At 41.7% G+C, this 27183-nt stretch overlaps 2 protein-coding genes across 19 annotated transcripts in view; one reads left to right on the forward strand and one right to left on the reverse strand.

Annotated features, from left to right (window-relative positions):
• The window catches only part of ERAP1 (endoplasmic reticulum aminopeptidase 1), a 29561-nt gene extending 29293 nt beyond the window's left edge, over positions 1–268 (forward strand). For all 3 annotated transcript variants that reach the window (XM_088652917.1, XM_035100169.3, XM_035100170.3), the window contains exon 20: positions 132–268. The gene's annotated coding sequence lies outside the window, so the exon portion shown is untranslated. The remainder of the gene's footprint in view (positions 1–131) is intronic.
• Positions 1–27183, reverse strand: part of CAST (calpastatin) — a 61705-nt gene that overhangs the window by 2603 nt on the left and 31919 nt on the right. For 4 of the 16 annotated variants that reach the window (XM_060280181.2, XM_035100171.3, XM_060280182.2 and 1 more), the window contains 28 exons: positions 26048–26113; positions 24912–24962; positions 23715–23771; positions 23508–23624; positions 22668–22769; positions 22527–22589; positions 22100–22198; positions 20679–20759; positions 20538–20591; positions 19374–19472; positions 19175–19270; positions 17410–17511; positions 16206–16289; positions 14689–14736; positions 13141–13245; positions 12631–12732; positions 11098–11199; positions 9928–10029; positions 9118–9201; positions 8327–8374; positions 7993–8088; positions 7210–7320; positions 6308–6409; positions 5348–5440; positions 4326–4370; positions 3591–3680; positions 1436–1507; positions 99–159 (listed from right to left, as the gene is read on the reverse strand). In XM_060280181.2, the coding sequence (XP_060136164.2) occupies positions 109–159; positions 1436–1507; positions 3591–3680; positions 4326–4370; positions 5348–5440; positions 6308–6409; positions 7210–7320; positions 7993–8088; positions 8327–8374; positions 9118–9201; positions 9928–10029; positions 11098–11199; positions 12631–12732; positions 13141–13245; positions 14689–14736; positions 16206–16289; positions 17410–17511; positions 19175–19270; positions 19374–19472; positions 20538–20591; positions 20679–20759; positions 22100–22198; positions 22527–22589; positions 22668–22769; positions 23508–23624; positions 23715–23771; positions 24912–24962; positions 26048–26113 (2322 nt within the window). In that variant the 3' untranslated portion in view covers positions 99–108. The remainder of the gene's footprint in view (positions 1–98; positions 160–1435; positions 1508–3590; positions 3681–4325; positions 4371–5347; positions 5441–6307; positions 6410–7209; positions 7321–7992; positions 8089–8326; positions 8375–9117; positions 9202–9927; positions 10030–11097; positions 11200–12630; positions 12733–13140; positions 13246–14688; positions 14737–16205; positions 16290–17409; positions 17512–19174; positions 19271–19373; positions 19473–20537; positions 20592–20678; positions 20760–22099; positions 22199–22526; positions 22590–22667; positions 22770–23507; positions 23625–23714; positions 23772–24911; positions 24963–26047; positions 26114–27183) is intronic. The other 12 variants (XM_088652920.1, XM_088652922.1, XM_088652927.1 and 9 more) reach the window with 8 other exon arrangements.

The raw sequence follows: 27183 nt of genomic DNA on the forward strand, positions 1-27183 counted from the left end.
GGGTGCACAATGGAAGGGAGTGGAAACATGTATTTTCATTCTTCATGCATAAAGGATGCACACAAATTTGCATGATTAACAGTATTAACAATTATTACCTGGTAACATTTAACTCTTTTTCTGTTTCTCAGACTTTGCGCTGGAAGACTGCTCCTTTGCCTTAACGGGAAAAAGCAACAACCATGTTATTGGCTGGAATGCTGAGGTCACGTAACAAACACCGTGAATAAATATTTGAAATAAAACACAGCCATTTAAGTAAAACAAAGCTTGAAATCAATGTGTTTATCATGAATAAGGAAGTGGAGAGACACACATTTGAGAGGGCTAAAAAAACTATACAGGAGACACATGAATGGCTTTTCTGAAGTTTTGTTTTTATTTTCATGCATCCCTGGAGAGAGCCAGCATTTGATCATAACAGGGGAGCTGAATGCTCTCTTCCTTCAATTGTTTGATTAAAGCGCTACCTCTCTGTGAAAGATGCTGTCAGTTCGAGAGAGGGGGAGGAATACAGGTATTCGTTTTCTACACACAAATGCACGCCATCTACCACTAGGAGGCCCACAATTCTAGATTGGGAAAAATGCAGGGAGGGAGAAAGAGTTGAGCATCCCAATCTTCCTCTGTGCTACAGATGTTGGACATACCATGTAACACATAGTTTGGCACTTAAAATGAATGGCTACATTCATGATCACTGCACAGTGATTATAGTCATAAGATGACTTATGTACATGATCTGTGATGGCTATTTATGGCATACATCGTTCAACGCAGCCTCCAGTACAACTGCATGTGTAACTGGCCTTCAAACTGGGTGTTTATTTTCACCATTCAATCACAATTTTTCTACACTTGAACACAGCTCTGATCATTAATCAGTTAGGATTTAACAAAGGTGAAACAGGGTGCGTAATCATGTTGTACAAGAGCCTAACAAAGGGGACAGCGAGCAGTTTACATTTACAGGGAAATGACAGTGGGTCTAAGGTCCTACAAAACAGATGCTTTGTGGCTAAAATGCCACAAATTAGGGGGAAGTCATATAAATATTGGTCCTCAGTTTGGCACTCGCATAACATACTGTGAGAGGGTTGGAATATACCATGAGGGTATGTGCACTATACCTCTTAGGAGAAGAACATGCCTACCCAGAATTCTCCTACTCATGTTCCCACCTCTCTTCATTCCCTCCCCTATTCTCAAATCCTTCCAAGAGTGCACAACAACAGCTTTGTGAAGGTTTGTATTCCAGCGATGGTGGAAAAGGAGGACAAGATAACAAGCCCCCTGGCCTGCAGTAGATGTCCGGAGGACAAGTGTTGAGGAATTGTGCAGAGTGTCTCAGAACTGCCTGAAGTTTATAAAATGGGCTGTGGCTGCTCTAACTACACTCTGCAAAATTTCATTTTTCTAATCAACAATTTCTTACCTTTCTTGATTTGGATTTCTTTTCATCTTTTCTACCTGGTTTTGATGTGGCAGCATCTTTTGTTTTTTCATCCTATACCAGAGAGAAAAACCTCAGTTCATTAATATTTGGATCAAAACACACCTGGGTCTGAAAGAGTTTGGTAAAAGATTTTCCGAGGAAAGTGTTACTTCTGCGAGAGCCACACAAAGTGGATCAATTTGGAGTCTAGAATGCTGACCTGAATAATCTGGAAAAGCTGCACACCCAGGCAGCAGTAAGCAAGGTGCGGTAAGCACCCTAAAACTAGCCACTCTCTAAGGGCAAAACTATGCGTTCTATATAGTTCCATGGTTCTTTTAAGGAGACGCCATCTTCCTTTTATACAGCTACAGAGGCTGTAATCAGAAGGGGAAAACAAGTCTGAGGAGAAAGCAACTCCCCTCCCCCCCTGTACCCTACATACTGTTTCCCAATTAAAATTGCCCATCACACCAAAGCTGGTTTTATTCCTGCCGAGAAAGATAATGAGACTTTATGCCAGTTCAACATATAGAGAAGGTAGATGATACCATTTCGTATATACTGTTCATGGGATAAACTCATCTTACACTCTGGAATAAGCTTCAGTCATTTCAATAGATGGGCACAGAAAAACACGCCTGGAGGAATTGTGCATATTCACCATTGCATTGGAGACAAACAGGCTGCCTTCTACAAAAACAACAACAACTGGCCTTTGAGTGGTAAGAGAAACAGCTCCATAAATATGCCCATGCTTGAGACAGCTTTATTGTGAGAAAAGGTCTTTAAATGTCACAAGAGTTTACAGTTTTAGCGAGCATAAGATATGTGCCAAAAAGGGTAGAGGGAAATGTGAAATGGAGCCAACCATTGTTTGTTTGTTTTTTGGACCAATGGAGAGATGGAAACTTCAACAGGAGGAGTTCTAGGATTCACATTCAAGTGGTTAATGAGTGCCAATAAAACCCAAGACATAAAATAATTATCTGCATGGATGTAATTAAGGGACATTTAACACTTTCATTATATTGGCCTTTAAGAAACTCTGGCTAATGTTCCAAGGAGGGTAACTTCCATGAAATGAATAAACTGATTATTTCTGAAATCTTTGGATAAAAGCATAGCCTCCCTTTTCCAGAGAAACTGTTTGCATTACATTCAAAGCCTTATAAACCAAAGTGGAATCAACCTCAGAACAAACTCTTTGTGGCAGTCCTGTTAAGGGCAAGGGCAAGGCTGCCAACAGAACCAGCAATGCTGAATGAGTAAAAAGAGTTTTTGCCTGCAGAAACACAGACCAGTTTTAAGATGTCATAAAGTCTACCTCCCTAAAGGAGGCCAAAGCCCAAACTCCTGAAACAACAAGGCAGTGGGAAAGTAAAATTCTGCAATAGACAGAAAAGAAAATGCAAGAGCATCTACAGGTAGATGTCACTCTTGAGCAAAGTCCTATGTAGAAAGTGGAAACGAGGAGGGGCAACTATACAGTGATGCCTCCCAAGACGAAATTAATTCGTTCTGCGAGTCGTTTCGTATTGTGATAATTTCATCTTGCGAAGCGCGGTTTCCCATAGGAATGGGGGGGGGGAGAATTGCAAAAAAATTGTCTTGCAAAGCACGGCCATAGAAAAATTCGTCTTGCGAGTCACCAAAAAAATCACGAACCCCTTTCGTCTTGCAAGTTTTTCATTATGCGAGGCATTCGTCTTGTGAAGTACCACTGTATTTTTTAAAACAATGTATTAACCAGGCTAATCAATTCTGTGCATCTTCAGAGCGCCACCAGCACCACTTTGCTCAGAGCAATTGAACTAAAAATAAAAAAGCAGGAATCTAATTTTTCAGTTGCCTATTTAGGGAAGCTTTTAATGTTTCATAGATTATTGTATTTTAATATTCTGTTGGAAGCCGCCCAGAGTGGCTGGGGAAACCCAGCCAGATGGGCGGTGTATAAGTAATAAATTGTTGTTGTTGTTGTTGTTGTTGTTGTTGTTGTTATTTACACCCAGTTGCGCTCTTAATAGCATGCATAAAAGCCTGTTGGTTGTTTGTTGTTGTTGCGATCTTTGCCTTCACTTATGCTTACTTGGTGATTTAAGGAGCATCTTAAAAATGAGAACAAACACTAGTTTTAGCAAATGGGCCTCCTCACCTTTGTTGAAGGCTGAGAAACAGGAGGTTTCCCACAATGATCAAAGTCCCCTGAAAGGGCATCAATAGCTGCCGAGTCATCAGCTGGCTTCTGCAATAAAAAAAAGAATAGTTTAAAAATGTGTGTATTAAGTGATATGGAAAATAAATGCCTTACTTAAACATAGCCTCCCATTTCCAATGTTTAAATTGTTGGTTCTACGCCAAAAAACAGAAACAAAATTAAGCTTCTACTATAAGTGCCACCAAATCAGCAGGTGCCATTAAAATTAGGAACCTTTTCTGAATTATCATTGTACAGATCTCTTTTTTGAGGTCCGTGTTAGTCCCTCATTGGCCACAAGTAGAATGAATTGAGTTAGAACAGCAGTGTGGAGCAGAGGGAGAGGTATGAAGGTGGGCTACTTCATCTGCTTTTCTGAAAAACCATTTCATTTGGTTTTCATTCAAGTTGCCATTTTGGTTTTCATTCAAGTTGCCATTATAAGAAAGCTTTACATTTGTAGCTTTAAAAATTGGTGCACAAGTTTTCTTTCCTCTCCTCTCCCGTTCTTCTTTCCTTTTGTGTTGTGCCATTTAGTTGGTAATCCTGCTCATGGGGATCATCTTGTTTGATACTCATCTTATATAAGCCACTCTGGGAGTCTTTATAGTGGAACAGCCCTCTCCCAAATAGCTACGTAAATGTAACCCACAGGCAAGTAACAGCATTTAGCCAAGAGCAGTGCCTTCTTACCTTTTGTTCTTTGGGTTTCTCAGCATCCTTGCCTGTTGGCTTCCCCTTCAACAACAAAAAGCAGCATTTATTTATTTATTTATTTACAGGATTTTCATCCTACAAAATTAAAAATTACCTATAAAATAAGATTAACGCCTTATGTTAAACCAGTTAGCCTAAACCTTTTCAAGATAAAGCCAGTTTTTAAAAAATGTGCATCCTTGTTTATTCTACTGACTTTATTTTATAAGGCAAATTATAAAATATCGTTCTAAAACAGGGGTCCCCAGACTTACCTGGCTTCGGGCCGGTGCCCGCCGCGCGCCCTGGAGGGCAGGGGAGTGCGCGCGCAGCGGGCCGGAGGGCGGGGGAGTGCGCGCCCATGCGCATGCGCACACGGTCGGAAAAAATCGCCGAAAATCGCTTGTGCGCATGCGTATGGGCCTCCCCCGACCCGGAAGTGCACCGGAAATGACCTCTTCTGGGTCGGGAGAGGCCCATACACATGCGCACAAAGGATTTTCGGCGATTTTTTTCCAATTTTGAAGATCGCCGCCGCACCGTGCGCCGTAAGAGCGGGCGGCGGCAGCGGGCGGCGGGGGTCGTCGTGGGCCGGATTGGGAGGCCAATTGGGCCGCATCCGGCCCGGGGGCCGTAGTCTGGGGACCCCTGTTCTAAAACATCATGGGGACTTGACTACATAAGATCCATTGGTTCCTCACTTCTGTTATGGTAAAATGTGGCCCTCAACATATATTTTATATTGTAAACCACCCTGGGTTCGTTGGATGAAGAGCAGTACGAAACTATGATATATGACATGACATGATAAACATATATGTGCAAAATCTATCAATATAGATTAGGGGTGGGGAACTGCTGACTCTCCAGACGTTGCTGGACTCCATCTCCCATCACCCCGAACAAGAATGGCCAATGGCCAGGGCTGGTGGGAGGTAAGACTCAAAACCATCAGGAGGACCACAGGCCCCCCCCCACCCTGGTGTAGATAAATTTGGATTCAGAAAGGATCAGCTTACCTTCTCATCCGAGTCAAGAATATGCCTATAATCAGGAGGGATTGTATCATCTTTCTCTCCAAGTTTGTCTCTATGCTCAGATTTAGCCTTTTCCTGTAAAAGCAACAACAGGAAGTCATGTTCTGAATTTTTCTGGAAAGCTCAATACAAAAAACACAGTATCTAAACTTGCCCTCAAATTGTAGAAAATACAAAAAAAAGTTGCCATAAATTTTGAAGAAAAACACAACAACAACCATGAAACAAAACCCCAAATGGAAACAATTATCACACCAAATATTGTAAAAAGTAACAGTCCATTAGAGCTTCCCTATGACAACTAAACACAAAATAGCAATGTGTGTAGTAACAACTTATTTTTAACATTTTATCATTGCAATGTTTGCTGCCCTGGGCTACCTCGGAAGGAAGGTAAGATACAAATTGAATAAATAATAATTTTACTGCTTATTTGTGAACAAGCTGCACTTTACAAAAAACAATCCAAAGACCGACATAATGCTGCAAAAATAGAGGTTGCTTTTATTTACACACGTCCTTTGGCAATTTAAAAAATGTTTGTCACAATAACAGAAAGCAAATTCAGTTCAACTGAAACAACAAAACACTTTCCATGAAAGGGGACCTCTTGAAATGCAAAAATACCCTGCATAGCCCCCTGCTTTCGTAGCTAAATATACCTTGTACAATATGCAGAAATCAGAAGACCCTCACTCTGCCCTCAGGTGTTGCAAAGGACAAGGGAAGTAGTATGGTGGGCTAGCAATGATGAAGGGGTGACCTTGAAAGCCATAGACTAAATCCCTAGCCCCCAAAATAAACAAAACAAAACCACAACCACCACCCAACTCAGTTCTTTCAGCTTCCTATGCAGATTTGGGAGATGAATATGGTACTCACAAACATGTCAAGGCAGCTGTGCTGCGGGGGGGGGGTGGAGGGGACAAACACTTTTCTCACCTTTATTTTATCAACAAGTGGTTTGTTTTCATCCGGGTCAGGTTCTCTTTGCCCCAATGAATCTGCAAGAAGATCTGCAGCATCGTCGAGTTCTTTCCTACCCTAACAGATTTGAGAAGAACAAAAACAAAATATGCTGCATGCAGTCTCAGAAATAAAAAATGTTGATGGTATCAGAGTTGCTTTAGTCAGCATGACAGAAAGTTAACCTCAGAGTGCTCAAAAAAACTTTAGAAAGTTACAAAATATGCATAGCCAGGCCAAAAAACAAAAACAAAAAACCACCCATTCTGCTGCAAGTAAGTAACATTGGCTTCCAGTGCACCTCAACCCATAACTGTTTTATAGCCCTTTGTAAAACAAATTTGATTAGCCTCAAACTATGATTCAACATTACTAAAAAAGCAGTTAAGAAGCTAGCCACTCTACCTTAAAATGGAAAAATAGCATTCCATATAAAAATGACAATTTTTGTTCCAAAGATGGTTATATGCACAGATCTTTCCAAAGACATTTTGAACTCCAAAATACAATTGAGGGACAGGGCTGCACCTTTACATGCCCAAGGTCTCAGATTCAATCTCCAGGTAGGGCTAGGAAAGACTGAATCCCTGGAGAGTTGCTGTCTGTCACTGAAGACTAGTCTCCATCATCCTTGTGCTTTCCAGTGATTCTGGACCACAACTCCAAAACATCTTAAAGGCACCAAGTTGGTTAAGGCTGCTGTAGACCACACTGAACTTGCTGGACCAATGGTCTGACTTGGAGTAAGGCAGCTCCTATGTTCCTATAATTAACAAGCCTTAAATGATAAGGAGGCTAAGCATTTTTAAAGGGAAAATAAACTGCAATCAAAGGCTTTGGTCACAGAAACTAACGCGGGTAGGAAATATTCTGCTTACTGGGGTAGCTGCTGCTGGTGGAGGAGCTGATAAATGGACTGCAGAAGCAGAAGCAGAAGAGATAACTTCTTCAGTAGGTGCAACAGCAGGTTTGCCAGCACCTGTAGGTTTCTACAATAAAAACAATGGGTTCATAAACACGTGCCAGAAGACAGTGAAGGATAATCAGCTGGCAGGAACCAGGTATCTGTTTCACACTGTGTCCACATCAGTTTGGGCTACAGTCAGCTCACTGCCATGTGCCCTGCATCCCATACAGTTTGTTCAGATCAGTATTCTGAAACCACTCTGCACTGGGTCTACAGCACACCTTCATAAAAGCTTGCCAAGTCTCAGGTGTGTTTCTTCCCCTTAAAGGTGTCACCAACCTCCTAAGTATTGGATGCAAAGAGAAGAGGCCTTCCAGGATAGTCAAAGCCCCTTTGTAAAAATATCTACCACTGGTGGTTTTGACAAGCATAATTAAATAACAACAAATCAAGAATGAGTGTACATTGCTCACACAGAGTATCAGTAAGAACTTTCTGACAATAAGACCTGTTTGAAGGGACTTGGAAGGTGGTGGACTCTCCTTCCTTGGAGGTTTTTAAACAGAGGTTGGGTGGCCATCTGTCATGCATGCTTTAGTTGAGTTTCCTGCATTGCAGGGGGTTGGACTAGATGACTCTTGGGGTTCCTTCCAACTCCACAATTCTATGATTCTTTGTATGTAACTGACTTTCACTATGTCTAAAAGTTAAATAGTCTTGTTTACACACACACACACACACACACACGACTTACTTGAGGTAGAGCTGCTGGGGCAGCCTTCGACGTTGGTGCTGAAGAACAAGAAAACCCTTCTGACAAAGCATCAACAAGTTCACTTTCACTCAAGGGCTAGAAATAAACATACATATATATTAGAACACAACAAAGGTTCCGTTTTATTCTTGAAAACTAACTGGAAACCAAACACTGTATTACTTTTTCTCAGTTTTGTGTTGAAAATGTAGAATATGCCAACCATTTCTCTAGTCTCTGGTTGTAGTAAATTATGTGCTTAGTAAACTTTTTTTAAAAAAAAATGAACAAAAGAACCAGTAAAACAGCCTGTTAGGAGCATTTTTTCACCAACCTTAGGTTTTTCTTGAGGTTTTGGTAAAAGTGGCTTCCCATCTTTATCCTGCAGAGAAAATATGGCACTGGTTAACAAATGAGCTATGGCAGGTGACTGAATTTGCCACAGTATCATTATGTATAAAATGCAAGGCTCACCCATCAGAACAGTAGAAAAGTGTTTTTGGAGGCTATGTTTTTTGATAAGCATGTTCCTGTACTTTTAACCAACTGCCTGTCCTACGTAAATAGGACCCACTCATCATGAATAGAGGGGTTCTTGCTACACTGCTCCATGCTTTTGGAACCTCCAAGTGGGAATAATATGATGTGTGGTTTACGCAGTGCTGCCTCTGAAGTTGGCCGAGGAGCTTCAGTTACAGTAAAATGCAGCTGTCTGTCTACTTATGAATATTTTTGTTGTTTAGTCGTGTCCGACTCTTCGTGACCCCATGGACCATAGCACGCCAGGCAAGAATGGATCAACTGCACTGCCCCCAATCAAGGGTGTGCCTTTCATGGCCTAGGGCTGTATATTTAAATTCCTGCTTCATCTGAGCAGGACAATCTCCATTGCTAAGAGAATAGACTGGAATAGGGCTGGGACTTTGCTGGTTATTCTATGAACAAGTGATATATTTCCTGAAAAACTGAACACCACCCTCGCCCCCACCCTCTCTCTCTCACTCATCAACACAAAACATTTTATATCTTGCACCCAAGGTGTGCAAATACATACAATTCTTAAGGCTGCTACTCATACAATTAATTTGACTTGAAAGATCATGCAGCAAGTGAAAAATCAATCACCTTTGCTTCAGTTAATCTATAATCAGGAGGAATGGTTTCTTCATCTTCTCCAAGTTTCTCACGTTCCTCTTGTTTTGCTTTTTCCTGAAGGAGCAGGGGAAAATGAAAGCTCTCAACGTGTATAAAGAGAGACTCTTCCCTCTCATGTGGTTTCATAATAGTACATGTAGCATACAAGCATATGAAAGTGTATACAATATATAATTAAAGCTTCAGTCAACTAAAACACAGCTTATTGGAAGTGTCCACTTACTACTAACCTTTCAGAATACCAGTAAGTCCAGTTTGCATTCTGTAATCAGAGACATGTTCCTTGCTGCAACTGGAAACTCCCTGCCCCGCCCCCCATCAATATGAGCACTATTAAAGTGCATGGAGGGAAATGTTTTTAGCCATGTCCCATAGCAACAGAGGCTTTTTCCAAGTATGGCAAGGCAGGAATTTCACTGCCCGACATTGTGCCTCATCTATATCTTGGCCTATCCTGTATGCAAGACTGGAAAATGTTATGGTAAACTCCTATGTAGCATTTTTTGGAAGGAGAGAGATAAAATCATCTGATCATCATACTTTATTATCCCAGACCATTGAAAATGATGGGTCGGTGATTAAAGTTGCAGCCCCAGACATCTGGAAAATACCAGGATGGGGGAAGGCTGTCTTAAATATATCAGGAATTAGCTTTCTATGTGCAGTTGCTGTTATTTAACAATTTGGTACACTCCCCCAAGAGAGAGTAAGAGAGATCCAACAGTTATACACAGGAAGATAGATGTTTGTTACGCCGCTGGACTCTGATCATTTGATTACCTTCACTTTATCCACAGCAGGCTTCTTTTCTTCTGGGTGAGGCTCCACTTTTCCTAGACTTCCGGATAAGGCTTCCAGGGCTTCATCAGGTACCTGTGAAGTCTAGAAATAACATTATTTTAAATCAGCTTAGTGCTTTGGAAAACAATGTTCGAAGCAATATTCTTAGAGTGCAAATGATGGAGCAGCTGACAAATACATTTATTAAAACTTAACTACCCAAGTATTAGTTTTATGGGAGGTGATTCACTTATCATTATCATCATCATCATCATTATGATGATGATGTATACCACCCTATACCCATAGATCTCAGGGCGGTTTACAACATAAAATTACAATATAAAAACTACAAAGTACACAATACAAACAAGAACAAAAACAAACCAACAATCCTTCCACAACACGTTTTAAAGGGCGTTGGATGTCAATCAGCCAAATGCCTGGTTAAAGTGGAATGTCTTCACCTGGCACCCAAAGGTGTATATATTGAAGGCACCAGCTGAACTTCCCTGGGGACAGAATTCTACAAAGCAGTATTAATATGATTAACTGACTATAGGAGTGGCCAATGTGGTTGGGTGGAGCCACAGAACCACCTTCTTGATACCAGCTTACATGGACAGGACTGGGTTGGCACTGCACAAGCGCACCAGTGGAGCCAGACCAGTTTTCCCTCCAGCGTACTCACAGAGCTCTACCCTTGTCATCATATTCCCCCTGTCTCATCACCATCCAGGTAAGCTGCAGTGACCCTGATGTCAAGAGGATGGTTTTGCCTGACAGCATGGACTGCTATTGAGTAACTGTCTCTTTAGGATAGCCTGTGGCAATGCATTAGTGCAGAGCTTTTCTATATTATATGAATTAGTTTTCTGTTATGTACACTGGCAAAATCCACATGGAAACTTTGCTAGCTTAGCCCACTTTAAAGGAAGATCTACTTTCACACAAGGTTCTCTTAAGTTCAATGGGACTTCAAGAGTTCCCACTAGCAGACTGCACTCATAATAGCTAAACACATCCAACAGTTAATGAGCAAAGGCAGAGAAAAATCTACAATCTAAATATCCCAAAGAAAAGTCAGTAATGCCAAACAATTTTGTACCAACAGTTTTAAGTAATGTGCAGGACTTTTTTTTTAATTGACCTTCACAACTGGTTACTCACTGGAGAAGTTACTGAGGGAGCTGAAGATGCCACAGAAGGAGCAGCAGCAGCAGACACCACTTCTTCTGTAGAACTCTTTTTGGATTCAGCTGCTGAGGGCTTCTGAGATGAGATAGCAGGAACAAAATTTGTAATTACATAGCATACTTCATGTGAAAATAATGCCAATATATTTCACATCTGGTAACCAATGTGCCCCTTTGGTTTCAGATAGTACATGGGTAGAGGAGTCTAAAAAGCCCAGGATACAACTATGCACAGCCCTCTAGCAGCTGTGGTGACTCATTTACCAGAAGTAATGTATTTCACGTTAACCAAACTAAGCCTCTTAGAGCAAAATATATACCAGGAAGCTTAGTTTGGTCAGAAACAAGTATATACTGCCAGAGTTAATGCTAAATACGTTACTTCTGGTACATGAGCCACCACAGCCGATAGAGGACCACACAAATTTGATGAACAACCAGTGGTGTAGGAAGGGGGCTGCGGGCCACCCCGGGTGTCATCACTGAGGGGGGTGACAAAATGGCAAAAAATATGTATTTTTAATATGTGTTTCAGCCTGAGCCACGCGTCTATCCTGAAGGGGAGGCAGTGGGCGGACTGCCTGCAAGCTCCACACTACTTTTTCAAGCAGCACAGAGCTTGCGTCTGCCCTACAGCTGCGGGGGAGGCAGCGGAGAGGCTCCACACAATGTGCCCTGCCTTGACGCAACATGCCCTGCCTTGGCTCGCCCCACCCCTATGGGCGGCTTGCTCCACCCCTGACTGCAGGGTGTGTGCGTCGCTCCGGGCACCTGAGCAGCTAGGTACGCCGCTGTGAACATCCCCTCAATTCCTTCATCCAAGTTGTTTATAAAGATGTTGAAAACAACAGGCCCAGGACAGAACCCTGTGCCACCCCACTAGTCGTGTTTTTCCAGGGTGATGAGTACTTTATGGGTTCGGTCAGTCAACCAGCTACAAATCCACCTAACGGTTACCTCGTTCACCCCACATTATACTAACTTCCTTGCTACATATCCCTAGATCTGGGTTTCCAAAACTTGGGTCACTAGCTGGTTTTGGACTACAATTCCCACCATCCCCAGGCTATTGTTCCTGCTGGCTAGGGATGATGGGAGTCGTAGTCCAAATAGAGCTGGTGCCCTAGACTATGAACTTCCTTCTTTAAAGGGAGTGTGACTTCCATTCAGGACAGGCAAAGTGGTAGGATTTTGTTCCAGTTTAGTGGCCCCCGGCTAGCCCAACACTGCATCCAGATGACAGCTCAGGACTTGCACATCCAGGCCTGTTACATGGAAGTCAAGCCAAGTGTCATCAATATACTGTAGATATCATGCTTCAAATCTCCCAACAGGTTCTTATAGCTGTTAAAAAGCATTGGGGACCAAACAGTGCTCTGTAGCACCTCACAACATAATTTCCAGGAGGCAGACACAGAGTCATTCGGTGCTACACCGTGACATACACAGGTATGGCTGGTGCCCCCAAAATATGGGCTTGGCTTTGGATCTATAAGAAGCTACTCACTGTAGAAACTCCTGATGGAGCTGAAGGTTGCACTGGAGGAACTGCAGGTGATGTGGCCACATTTTCTTTGGGAGTTTTGGGGGGTTCAGCAGCTTTTGGCTTCTGAAAGAAGACAGCAATATCTATTATTAGCCTGAGAACAGCCAATGAGTAGGTGTTCTGTTCCCAATGAGTAGGTGGGCTTCACAGGAGCCCACAGCATGGATGGCCTGCCCACCTGCCATCTTTGTGCACACCCCCATGGCCTTATATTAAGCAGCTGATATAAGTCTCAGCCCTTGTGTGGCTTTGCACACCACCAGCTCTGGCCCCTGGTATGTTCCCAACCCACATCTTCACCTTGCCCTCAGGCTAAGTACACAAGTGACACATGGGGAGGAATATGAGGGAGGAAAGGAAGAACGGAAATGCTATGCCTGAATTAAGCTTCTTCCACCTTTAATTCTCTGCACCCAATGCAACGAAAGATTCCGAATTTTAAGGCAGGTTTCCTAGGCAAAGTAAACTCACCTTAGGCACATCGGCAGGTGTAGATGGTTTGGATATTTCTGCGGGAGGAGTGGGACAGGCGAAATCTTTTGAAAATTCATCAGCTAGGTCAGAATCACTAAGAGGCTGTAAAGAAATTTTAAAAAATGAGAGGAAGACCAAAACCATGTTGCTGATAAAATAAAGAACAGACATAAGTGGCATTTATCAATTATCAGAGGGCCTTCACGGTAGTGGCACCCACCCTGTGGAATGCCCTCCCGTCAGATGTCAAGGAAATAAACAACTACAGTGGTACCTCGGGTTACAGACGCTTCAAGTTACAGACTCCACTAACCCAGAAATAGTACCTTGGGTTAAGAACTTTACCTCAGGATGAGAACAGAAATCGCGTGCCAGCGTTGCGGTGGCAGCGGGAGGCCCCATTAGCTAAAGTGGTACCTCAGGTTAAGAACAGTTTCAGGGTAAGAACGGACCTCCAGAATGAATTAAGTTCTTAACCTGAGGTACCACTGTATCTGACTTTCAGAAGACATCTGGAGACAGCCCTGTTTAGGGAAGTTTTTAATGTGCGATGTTTTATCGTGTTTTTACTATTCTGTTGGGAGCCACCCAGAGTCGGGTATAAATAATAAATTATTATTAATTATTGTTATTGTTAGAATGCAATAGAGAAAACTTGAGGTGAAGAAAATGGTGTTTGAGCAGCTGGAACTCAGCTTACAGGGCTCCATGGCATGCTTGCACTTCTTTTACAATGGATTTGAATCTACATACACAGCAGAAATAGCAGGAGGTCAGTATTGTACTGACCACCTGTAATTGTAGGGAGGAAGATGGAGTCTTGGCCCTCCTCTCACTGGGGATTCAGTCCACCCCCTAAACAGGTGAGCTGGCATTGCACAGGCTGGCAGAAAAGATCACCTGTGATAAAGCTAGGAGCATAAAGGCTGCTGCAGCATGTGTGCATGTATATAATGTTTGCAGAAAAAACACCCAACCTTTGATTTGACTCAGCTGTATTAGAACTATTTTATATCTATGAAACACAAAACAGGAGTATACCTGCATAATTATACCGCAAAAACAGGAGTTGCCAACGTGGCACCCTTCAGATGTTGTTGGAACTCAAATTCCGACCAGCTGCAGCCAGCATAGCCAATGGCAAAGGATGATGGGAGTTGTAGTCTAACAACATCTGGAGGACACTGCATTGGATACTCCCGCCATAAAGCAAAGTAAGTGTTTAAACACTGAGACAAAGATAATTGGCTGAATTGTCTTCAGTAATTGAACAATAGGCATTTGTGGCACAATGCTAAAATAGCAAAAGATTAATCCAAATACAACAGAAAATGTGCCTCTGAATTCAAATATTCATTTTGCACTGATCCCAAATATTAAGTAAACCATCTGTGTTAAAAACTGCCTTTTAAAAGATTACTATGCTTCCTTCTAAAACATCTCGAGCATTATGAAATCACAAAAAATAATATGTAAAATTTCAGCTTTATCATTTATTTACAATGCAGGTGAAGGAAAGTAAATCTAATAGAAACGCTTAAGAACCTTTGGTTTTTCTTCAGGCTGTGGCAACAAGGGCTTCCCATCTTTATCCTAAAAATAAACAGGCAGAATTATTGTTACACTGAACAAACTTTAAGATACTCTACATAGTTTTTTTATTTCTTTAAATGTTCCAATACAGTGGTACCTCTAGTTACGGACTCAAATCTGTTCCGGGTTGCCGGTCACACCTCGAAAAGTCTGTAACTAGAGCGGCGCTTTTGCACAAGGGTAAGAGGCTGCCAGCTCTGCAGGCAAAGGGTGACATAACTGGGCTCCTGAGCCCCACAGGGGTGCTGCAGAAAGAATGTAGTTGGTCAAGGGAGCTGTGGACTTAAAATCTTTGCCCTGAGGCAGGGGTTGGCAAGGCTTGCTGGGCATGGGCCAGATCACTCCCATGCAGATCCTCCATAGGCCGGACCGGAGCAGCGTGATGCCAGAAATCGTGTCTGCACATGTCCGTCACACCGGAAATCGCTTCTGCACATGCCCAGATGCCAAAAATTGTGCCTGCGCAGAAGCGATTTTCAGCGCCTGGGCATGCACAGAAGCGATTTCTGGTGCCGTGGACATGCGCAGATGTGATTTCCAGCATCTGGGCATGCACAGAAGCGATTTCCAGGGTCACTGAAGAGAGTCCATGCACGGCACTGCGCCGTTTTAGCGCAGCACGCGGGGACTTGCCAAGCGGGCGGCTCAGTTTGGGGGCGGCTCGTGGGCAGTGGCATATTAAGATGGGGGCGGTTGGGGCATGTTGCCCCAGGCGGCAGGCTGGGTGGGGGGCAGCAGGCTGGACAGGGCTGGACGGGGCTGACCACCTCCGACGGCCACCGCCACCATCAAGGACTTAAGCCCCGATGTGAGCGAGAGTGCCTCACTCCAGGGCTTGCTCGTGGGGTTTGCTGCTGCGGCGCGTTGTAGGCCTCCTGCGTGTGCATGTGTCATGCCTCGTGATGTGTGTGTCATGATGTTGCGCCCCCCGGCAGGGTGCCTTTGGGTTTCCCGCCCCGGGCAGCCAGAAGGCTAGCGACGCCGCTGCTCATGGGGCGGTCAAACGGCCTCCGTGGGCTGCTTCCGGCCCATGGGCCTTAGGCTGCCGACCCCTGCCCTAAGGTATTAGGGTCCTAACCTGTAGAAGGCTGTAGAAATCAGCACTGTGAATTGATATCAGAAACTAACTGATAACTGAATTAACTGAGATAGAAGCAGTATTATGCGTTCAGACTATCTGGTCCCAGTCAACCTAGTCAACGTGAGATTCTGCACTAGGCTGCAGTTTCTACACTGTCTTCAAAAGCATTCGCTTGCAATACTCTGATCTGCAGGTGGACAACAGAAGATACATTTAAATAATTGGAGGAGGGGGCTTTCTAGTTCTAGCTTGCTGCCGCTGGGATACAGCAGGGGGTACAGAGTGCTGAAAGAGCTGTCCTTTCTCGATTTTTCTTCACATGGGCTCAGTATGGTAAAATTTTGGATTTTATAGAATATGCAATGAAAAGTAGAGATGAGAACTTTACCAAGGCTGGTTTTAATCTGTACTCTGGAGGGATTGTATCATCGCGTTCACCGGGTTTCTTCTCCTTCCTTTCTTTGGCCTTTGGCTGAATAGAAAGAATCACGACATGTCAACACTTGAAATGCATTGCTGGATCTTTTGCAAGCAAGCTGGAAGACAGGGTGATTGTGCCATAGAAATGTGTTAAATTTTAAACATATTTCTATGCATACACCCTCCCCCCTTCATATTTGGCATATTTCTGCTTCCTCCAACCCCCATTTCTCCTGCATGCAACTCATAATTTTTGAATCTCTATTTTTTTCTTTTTCCTAAACTAAATAAAGTAGCATGCATACCTATTACAGGTGCAAAAGAACTGTTAAAGGTACTGTATTTGTAGCATTTATTCAGGGGCAGAGGTGGAGGATCCTGAAGGTACTATTAAAAAATACATATTATCTGAAGTGGCCCAATGTATTTCTAGCCCTGTCAGCTCTGTTTCTCAAGATTAACTAACAACGAACTCTTGTTTCTTTTATAGGAACTATAAAAGCTTGAAGAAAGAACTAGGCAAAACAAAAAATGCATTGGGCAATTTCTGTAAATTAAAGTATTCCTTTATAGCCCTTTTTGCATATTTCCTGTTGCTTTTGCTACACATCTGAAGAACGTAATCCAGCCAAAATTAACCATTTTCAGCTGAATTACTATCACAAGCAACATTTTCATTATGCATTTAACTCCTGGAAGTCAATGGGGCACAGAATCCTAGAATTGTAGCAATGGAAGGGACCCCCAGGGTCATCCACAATTTATGCATGTCTACATACATGTCAAGACATTAAGTGGTATCAATCATGTACTAATTATTTATACACTGTACAGCAATTCATTCACTTGCAACCCAATCCTATTATATTTACTCAGGAGCAAGTCTTGCCTTGCCCAACTGTGCTCATTCCCAATTAGATGTGCGCAAGATTGCAGCCTTGGGAATGTTTTTGTTTTTTAAAAAAGGTCATACTGCAAAATTGCTTGTTAACAGAAGTCTTCCCAGTCATTCCCACATTGATGAAGCTACATTGTAGTTCAGCAGAGAAGCAGGCCACTACGTAGCTACTACTACCATAGAATTCAAAGCGCTTTCAAAGGTTTCTGCTAGCAGCAGACAAAGCAGCATTTTTTCTGGCTTGTTTTGCAAGATTTTGCAGTGTAAATAATACCTCTTCCACTTCCACAATGGAGCTAAGGTCTACTTCCGGCTCCGGCTCTGGCATGCCAAGCGTATCCACAAGAGCATCCAAGGCACTGTCACTAAGGGCTGCCTGCGTCGCAAAGTGATAAAATGACCATGAGCTACAAAAACAGCATTTGTCTCATGATAGATGCAATACATACTGAGATTATTAGGATTCCAATTACGGCAGTACACTGATGAATCTGGCATCCTTAAACAGCAGCATACTGTAATCTAGACACTCTATCTAAAACATTGCAGTGTAGGAGGGTAAACTGTGTATTCTTCAGCTATTGGGCAACATGCCATGCCACTTCAAGCACCATATCTGTAGGAATCTAGCTTTTCTGTAGCGGAGGCTAAATTGTAAGTGAACCAGAACGGCTGAGGATGTGCATTTTGCCACTACTAAATAAATCTCTGGTTCTTGAAACTTGATCCAAGTATTTTATTTGTCGTCCGACAGCAGTGAACTCAGACAAAGAAAATGACACTTTATGGAGAAAGCTCATTGATATAAATTCCCATTTACCTAAATCACCTATAGGTTGTTGGACTGCTGTAAATAAAATGACTGGGTGTTATTTCCAGCTACTTAATGCTTAATAATCTCCAATATCTGGAGGCAGCAGGTGAATGTGGCTTTTTTAATGCATATATGAGAAATAAAATGTATTTTGTTGTTTGGCTTCTGCAAACCAAGGGGCGTTTTAACCTTTGAAGGCAGGATAACAGTATTTCAAAACAAATAATATAGCATTAAGCTCATCCAATAGCCTCAATATCAGTAGGCAATGGAAAGGCTATACCGTACATAATGATACCTTACTCAAGCAGAAAATAAAAACAGAAGCCAGTCCAGGAGCCAGGAAAAGCAAGGGAGCGTTCATTTGTCAGAAAGGAATAATAACTTCTTAGAGCAGGCATCCCCAAACTTCGGCCCTCCAGATGTTTTGGACTACATTTCCCATCTTCCCCGACCACTGGTCCTGTTTGCTAGGGATCATGGGAGTTGTAGGCCAAAACATCTGGAGGGCCACAGTTTGGGGATGCCTGTCTTAGAGCAACAAAGGAAGTTAAATAACATCCTGACTCAAACAGCCAATATAGGCAACATTTTGAATCCCTAATAGTCACATCCGTTTAAAAGGCTACTTATGTCCACAATGAGGGTTATATTTTATGTTCGCAGTATATTTTAGTTTGGAACCTTTTTACTACAGATTCAGGTTGCATACCCAAACGTTCAAAAAGCTTCTAATCTGTACTGTTCCAAGAAATTTCACAATAGCAGCCAAACTGAAGTTATTTCAGAATGAGTAATTGATTCATAAAAAGGTGAAACTTTTAAATCCACAACTCTTTCCAGTCCACAGGAGTGTGCACACCTGGAATCTTATGCATAAACACACCGTCATCATCCCCCAGATTTTAAAGGCACCTTGGCAATTGGACAAAGGAAGATGCTGAAGTAAAGAATGGGGGTGCAGGCAGGTGGTTTCTTAATAGAAATGTAGCTTCCTCCAATAGGTTGCAGCCCAGTCTTCAAAAGCTTAAATACATTTTGATTAAACAAGATTTAGCACTGTCTCTTATATTACAGTTTGAGCATATATAATTTATGTGCAGCCCAGGGAGTCTTTGCATGATCACCCTTTCTCTCTCTCTCTAACATTGTAATACTATTTTAGGATAGCAGGTTCTGTGTGGTTATTTCAGTGGGGTAGGGGATCAGAGTACTTAATTTATACCTCTTCCATTCTGGCTTTCTTTTCTTTAGGAGGAGCTGAACTGCTGATCAAACTTGCAGACTGTGCTTGTAGGAGTTCACCTTCTTCTGCAGGCTTCTTTTAAAACAGGAAACAATTTAAATGTGTTGAGTTTTTCACAGGATTCAGACTTTAAGTCAGATTTTAAGAGGCCCTTTCAAAAAGATAGCAAAAGCAGTACCTCTTTTGGCATGTCTTTCTTCTCTCCAGCAGATGTTACAGCACTGCAAGTAAAATCAGATGACAGAGCATCTGCAAGGTCATCATCTGTCATTGTTGGCTAAATGAAAACACAAACTGGGTTACGCTTTTAACCAGTTGCCCAACAGCAGCTTACAGTTTGCGGGCATTTGCACATTTATGGATGCAGAGCTGTGCTGTAGGGTTGTCAAATCCTGAGCTAAAAGACACCACCTCTTACTCTAGCAACTCTGTGGAAGTTACAGTGGCTTCTTTTCCCAGTCCTGAAGTAGCAGCAGAAAGGTAAATGGGGCAGAAGAACAGACACATGAATGAGAATCACTCTCCCTACATAAGTATATTTATGCCCTGGAGTTTTTAGAAAAACAGGTTGCCATCTCGGGTCAAGAGCTGACAATCTACTACGTCTTGATGGGGAGACTGCATATATAGGAGGATTTTGCAGATGATTTGTGTCTGCAACCCACAATCTGCTAAGGGAACTGCAGAATTACAAACTATTCTGAATTACTCCTTTGGTCAGTTGTTTGCAATTCTGCCCTGTGGCATTCTACATCAGAAATGGACAAATAGCAGAGTATGATCTGGATCCAGATATTGATCCCTTGATTCAGGGACCACTACATGCTGTGGTGAATCAACTAGCGTAAATATCTCTTGCATGCAACATCTATCAATTTCTAGAGTCTAGCTACTGACTTCAACATAAATCGAATGAAGAGGTTTTAGCATTGGCCGTTCATGGACCACCACTGTATACTAGAAGCCAATTAAGCCAGCACAGTTGTAGCTAAACCATTTAAACCTTTTTATATCAACAATACCAAAACTACTCAAGTGCAACAGCACACAATGTATTGGAGGTATCCAGTCTCATTGTCACATGTAGGTCATTACTAACTGATTTCAATGGGAATAAAGCATAAGTAATTTAGGGTGATATTCGGCTAGGTTTTTCTCAGAATTGACCCAATGAAATTAATTAACATGGCTAAGTTTAGTCTGTTAACAGGTCTACTCTGAGTAAAGCCACCATCCATCCCACTGATAACAATGCAAAGTTTATAAAGCACTAAAAAGCATCTTCAAAAACCAGTAATAAATTTTCCATTTTCACACTTTGTGCCAAATAAAAAAGCCATACCTGAGATTCTCCTACCGCCACTGGCAGGGGAACTGCTTTGCCATCTCCTTTACCCTGAAAAACAAAATTTTGTGAATGAGTACTGCAACTAATGTGCAGTAGAGGAGGCATCCAAGGCACAATTTTGGTTTTACTACTTACCTCTAGAAGTTTTCTGTACTCTGGAGGAATTGTGCTCTCCCGTTTACCCAGCTCTTCTATATATAAGGAAGACATTGGGTCCTGCATCATGTAAAAAATATTGTTGACTCTTTAAATCAATTACTAATGTATAAATATATACAATTAATTCATATAAGATTATGATTTACTACAAAAAACAGAGAGCAATAACATTCAAATATTTGTTAACCACCTAAACTTACTAGTTGCTGCAAAACAACAACAACAACTCATTCAAAAACATGGTTAAAAATATAAATCATGCAGGTTCACAAGCAGTGAACCATAATTTAGATCAGCTTTCCCCAAGCTGGTGCCCTCTTTAGAAGTTTTGGATTACAACTCCCAGTCATGCCTGGCCATTGGCATTACTGGTTGAGGATGATGAGAATTATAATCAAAAACATCTGGAAAGCACAAGGATGGGGGTGACTGGTTTAGATTACCATGAACAAGATTACAGGAGCCTCAAGCTCACACATTCCCTCTTCCATGGGAAGAAAGAGTTATACTTCCCCTCTATACCCAATCTGGAAAATTATCAGGTCCCACGCCAGCTTTGCTAGATGTATTTTAAAAAACAAACAAAAACAATTGCATGTTAAATCCAAATATCTGTTTTCAAGTTTGACCCTAACTGGGCTCCCTAAATCCAGGTGCTTTTTTTAAAAAAATGCCGAAAGGACTTCTACAACGTCTTGCTGTTTTTCCAAACAGATTGTGTATTTATCTAAATTTAGAAGTTGGAAAATGGAGAGATCCAGTGACAATCTAGGCTTTGAGCCCAGTTTATGGTGAGGATGAAGATAACAAAATCCTCAACAACAGGAAAAGAAAGGGAGAGGTCCAGTCTAGGCAACCATCCATCCATTCTAAACTCAGGCATACAAGCCTGAGCCTCAGGCTTGTATGCGCCTCCTTCACCACTTTTCCATGTGTGAGAGAAGGAGACTCTTTCACTTTAGAACAAACCGCAGTTCCCTGCTATGGATAAGCTCAGAGCTGTTGTTCATTCATAGGCATCCCCTGCCTCCCAACAGTGGAAGTTGAACATAAGACATCATGGCTAGCAGTGGGGCTTTTCCCCCCCAGCCAGAGCTCACCGGAGCTCAGTTCCAGCACCTCTCAGGTGGGTGCCATTACCATTCTAGGAGAACAAGAGAGAAGTTCATGGTGAGCTCCAGCACCTCTTTTTCTAGAAAAATAGCAGTGGCTAATAGCCACTTGTAGCCTTGTCCTCCATGAATCTGTCTAATCCTATAATGTACAATTCAGATCAAGTTCACCAATGATTTGAAGTACAAATTCATATACAAAAAAAGGCTACTGCTACCAAAACAAATAAGCTCACAAGCACAGGCGTCATAAATAAGGCTCTTTAAATACAAGAGATCTTATACCGAAACTGTTGGTCCAGTATATTCAGGAGTAGGTGGCTCGTTTTCTTCAGGGCCTCCAAGGGTATCAATTAAATCATCTAAGGCAGCATCTATGTCAGACTAGAGGAAAAAAATATTTTTATGAAGTACATGGCACTTCAGATAACTTATAGATTTCGCTCCCAAATTCAGCAAAAAATATTCCTGCATTGCAAGGGGTTAGGCTAGGTGACACTCATGGTCCCTCCCAACTCTATGATTCTGTGAAATGATCTAACTCAGTGATGGCCAAACTTGGCCCTCCAGCTGTTTTGGGACTACAACTCCCATCATCCCTAGCTAACAGGACCAGTGGTCAGGGATGATGGGAACTGTAGTCCCCAAACAGCTGGAGGGCCAAGTCTGGCCATCACTGATCTAACTAGACAGCAAATGAACTGTTGCTTACCTTTTCAGCTGGTTTACTTTCTGCAGCAGCTGGGCCTGGGGCTGGCAATTTGCCTTCTTTAGTCTGCAAATAAGAAGGCATTTCTGAGAACTAAGCATAGGATTACATTTGCATCCAATTAATGCCAAACACTAAACTTACCTCTGCAGCTGCAGCAGTCAAGCCTGCAGCTGCTACTGCGCCAGCTGTGCCAGCAGCTGCAACAGCTGCCTTGGTGGCCAATGACTTGTCATCAGGTTTAGCCTTAAGTGGAGAAAGATTAGAGAGGTCCAGGTGAAACTTTGCCATTAATATTTTAAGGCGGCCCAACTACAACCTACACAAAAATAGTTTTAATGACATGACAGCTGGAAAGCTGAAGCTGGGAAAGCACACATATAGCCAGACATTACGAAGTCAGCCTTGCAGGATCTATAAGAAATCACATTTTATTCAACTCTTACAGGGAACTATATTAATGTTCTGTAATTATTTTACTGCAAAGAAAAACAAAAACATACAGGTGTATTTATGTATTACAATATATTAATTTACAGTGGTACCTTGACTTATGAATTTAATGGGTTCCGAACGCACATTCATAAGTCGAAAAAAATTGTAAGTCGAATTCCATAGGAATGCATTGGGAGAAAAAATTCGTAAGTCGAAGCAACCCTATCTAAAAATTCGTAAGTTGAAAAAATCCTATCTAAACCGCATCCAAGATGGCAGACGGAGCTCCGTTCGTAAGTAGAAACATTCGTAAGTAGAGTTATTTGTAAGTCGAGGTACCACTGTATAACTAGAAAAAAGCAGGAAAAATGCAAATCATTTATTCAACTTATTTATGTTGATAAAATGGTATTAAGCCTTGCATTGGTCCAATAAAAGTTGGGTTTTATTCAATTTCGTCCCATCCTTTGGGGCAAACACTTTAGATACCTAACCTTAGGAGTGCTACTCAAAAGCTTTCTGAAGAAGGTTTTTCTGCTTATATTTTACCTTTGGTTCTTCTTTGGATGTCAGCTGTGTTGTTGTCTTGTCAATCTGACCAGAGGGTACTTTTCCAGTACTTGGTTGCTTAGGTTCCACTACAGAAGGTTTGCTTTGGCTTTTTGCCTACATGTACACACATAAAAAAGATGAATGCCCTTACATAAATTTGCATTGTAAAGAATTATATCTCCTAGCAAGTAAAATAAAAATTACCCCTCCAGGCTCTTTTTGCTTCTCTTCTGGTGAATGTTTAGACTGAGAATCATCTGGCTGTGTGAACAGAGATAGCAAATTAATTGATCAAATTTATCTCACAATTAAATGTAAACAAACAGTTACAGATAAAATGTAAACAAACTAGTCTGCACAATGAAGAAAGTAATAGTCGAAAGTATTTTCGCTGTGACAGAACAATACAAGCTTGAACGTTGTCCAAAAATCCAAGTTGTATTTGTATCACATGTCTATGAGCACAACTGCATTAAAATTAGGGGTGCTTGGTGAATTAAACACCCCCTCTGAACGTCAAAATCTGAATGCATTCGGGATGGGCACAGCCCCTGCAAACAAGCCTTCGACTGACTCTGCACTGACTTACAGCCCACCTCTCCTTCATCTGACAAGTCTTCCTGAAGGATCAAAATACACTCAAAGGAATCATAGGATGGGCTTCCTCTGTCTCATTATTTCTAGACAGAAGTGATATGTGCAGCTTTCGTCATGGTTTTAAGTGATACTGTGCAACTCATTTTGTACCCAGTAGCTATGGGACTTGTATTCTAACTCTTCATTCCCCGAGTGTGGGGAGGGTCTTTGCATCATTTGCTCTCCTGGTGCTGCTGTCTTCCCCCCTTGTTGACATCCTTGTGGACATGCATTTGTACAGGCAATGTTCCCAAAAACTAACAGCCACTGTGCTAATGCAAACTCATTTACTGATACATAGTTTACAAACCATTTTTGTTTATACCAGATTAAGTGCATAATGGAAGCTATTTATTCCTCCTGTTTCGTATCCTGCTTTTTCCTAAGAGCTCATTTACTCTTATTAAAATGCATTTTAATAAAAGTGTAATCTCCACTGATTTCAGTGCAAATTATTTCAGGCTGCCTTCCTTTGACACTGTGCAGAAATGGGGAAAGGGTAGGGACAGTCAACTGTGCGAGATGCTACTGTCAGAAAGCCACTATTTTCTTTTTCAAAGTTATTGTAAGTTGCAGAATAGGTATTACAACAACCTTTTGGAAGCAATCTAATAGACTGATAACACATTCAGAAGGCTCTGAATGAAACCTTATAGATTATGAAACCCATAAAGTTTTGTTTAAAACAAATAATGATTAGTCAAAGAAGTGAGCTTCATCACATACATAAATGCTTTTGAGATATATAAATGTATGTTACCTTACCTTAGCTAACTGGGCTGCTTTTTCAGCTTCTGCTTTGGCTTTTTGGGCTGCCTACAATATGAACAACATCAAATGAAAAAGCCTATTGTTACATTAAAAATAAATTGATATTCCTTAGAATGCAACAATATTTACAAGCAGAAACAGCATGAACAGAAGTTGATGAAATGGACTTTCCACCTCAGGAACATTCAATGGCTACAGTGGAACAAACCCCTGAGAGCTGTTACTGATAGGGATTGCAATATTTTGAACTGAAAGCTAAGGAGTAAAAAAAACAACTATGACTCCCATGAGGCTTTTTTGCAAGCCGTATTTTAATTGACCAATGAATTCTTAACTCTTGTGTGGCACAAGATTGCTTACTAACCGTGAAGCTAGCAGAATGAAATGAAGCAGAGCATAAAAACAAGCAGACAGTTAAGGAATTAAAAAATCCAAGTGTTGAGGAATTATGTGGGGAGAGCAATTTAAATGGTGGATTAGAATGGAAAGAGAGGGGAGAGAATTCCCAGTCAGCAGAGAGAATTTATAGCAAGTGAGACCTCAGGAGCAGCTTTACTATCATTGAACCAACAAGAGCTTTTTAAAGCTCTCAAGGAACACAAGCAACACAGCTTTAAATTGCTTACTTCAACTCAAGTGTTACATGTTTTACTCTGCATTAGCCATCATGCTACAATTTGTCTTGAAGCGTTTCTCTAGTGCCTACACACACACACAAGCCAAACAGGCACACATTTTATAAGTATGCAAGACCTCCATTATAAACACAAAGAGCAGGAAATCCTAGGTTTTCTGTTTGTCTTGTAGCCCAAACAAGTCTGCTATAGCTGTATCCATATAGTTCTCCAATAGTGCATTTCAACCACTACATGGATATTAGCCACCACACATCTCTAGCTAGTAGTTTGCATACTGTCACGCCACAAGAACAAGGACACAAATGAAATTATGTTTGGTGGTTTATTTCCATGGTGGACTGTATACTCTGGAAAAGATTGCAGCGTAACTATATGCAACTAAAGACAGACGTAAAATGAAGTTTATTAGTTCAAGACTGATGAATGTGCACATGCTGCTGGTGTAGCTGGTGTTATTTCCAAACGTACACACAAAAACCAATCTCTTTTCACCTGCTTCTTGTTTCGTTTCCTTTTGTGGGATTCCACTCCACTGGCCTTTTGCTGGCTTGAAGAAGCCTAATATTGAGAGCACAAACTCAGGGTGCTTACAGAAATTGTGCAAGGCATGCCAAGGAAATGTGTTTCAAATAGAGGGGGAGGCCGTTTTAGAGCATAAAGCACTGAAAAGAAAATTGCCTTTCCTTTTTAAAGACTTTCTGAGGAAGTGTTTTATTTTACGAATGGTTGAATTTTTAAGCACTAAATTTCCAGTAACAAGAGCTACCATGCTGACATGTGTTCCACCCTCGTTTCCAGCACAGGTGCATGCTACAGGAATTAGCAGGTGCATGCCTTGCAATGGTGAAAACTTTCCCCTTTGGTGAAAGGCTTATTGATTGGACACAGCCTTGCCATACAAAAATTCCCAGGTTCAGCTCCTGACATCTGCAAATAGAGTTGGGAGAGACTCCTGCCTAAAACCCCAGGGAGCTTCTGCTGATCTGTGTTGACAATACTGAGCTAGATGGACTAAAAGCAACTTCCTATGCAGCTTTAGCCATATTCTTCAAAGGTCACACTGACCTAGAGAGAGACTTATCTTGGAAGGGTATGGAAACACATGGCAGGGCTATGCCTCTGTTCACCTCTCCCCGACAATCTTTCCCCCCAGAACATTCAGGTAACCGGCATCCAAAAATTAACAATAATCAACAGTTGTGAAGGTCAAGTAAGTGTTGTGCTTGCATTAAAAGTAACACTGAACTTAGGTACCAATTAGAAGAATGTATTTTCCAGTTTACTATTCTGCACAGGTTTAAAGCCATAAAATGCATCAAAGCAAGATAGGAAAACAATGGAACTTAATTGAGCATAGCCTTTCCTGCAGTGTTTATGCTGCATCACTGGCTTGAGTTATTACTAGGTTGCAATGCTCTGCACACTTACTAGAAAGAGACTATGTTCCAGGAAACTAAACAGGACTTCTGGGTTAGAGAACAGGGCATATGCTCAATGATTGTTTTATGTAATATTATGCATTGCAAGAGCTGAGCTGTGAAAAGATATTCAATAGATGATCCTTCAGCTGGACTTGCAGCTTCTTTTTGTCGCTTCCCATCCTCATTCTCTTTTCTTTTAAGCTGCCT

Source organism: Zootoca vivipara, chromosome 10 (assembly GCF_965207765.1).
Source record: "Zootoca vivipara chromosome 10, rZooViv2.hap1.1, whole genome shotgun sequence".
Taxonomy (NCBI): Eukaryota; Metazoa; Chordata; class Lepidosauria; order Squamata; family Lacertidae; genus Zootoca; species Zootoca vivipara.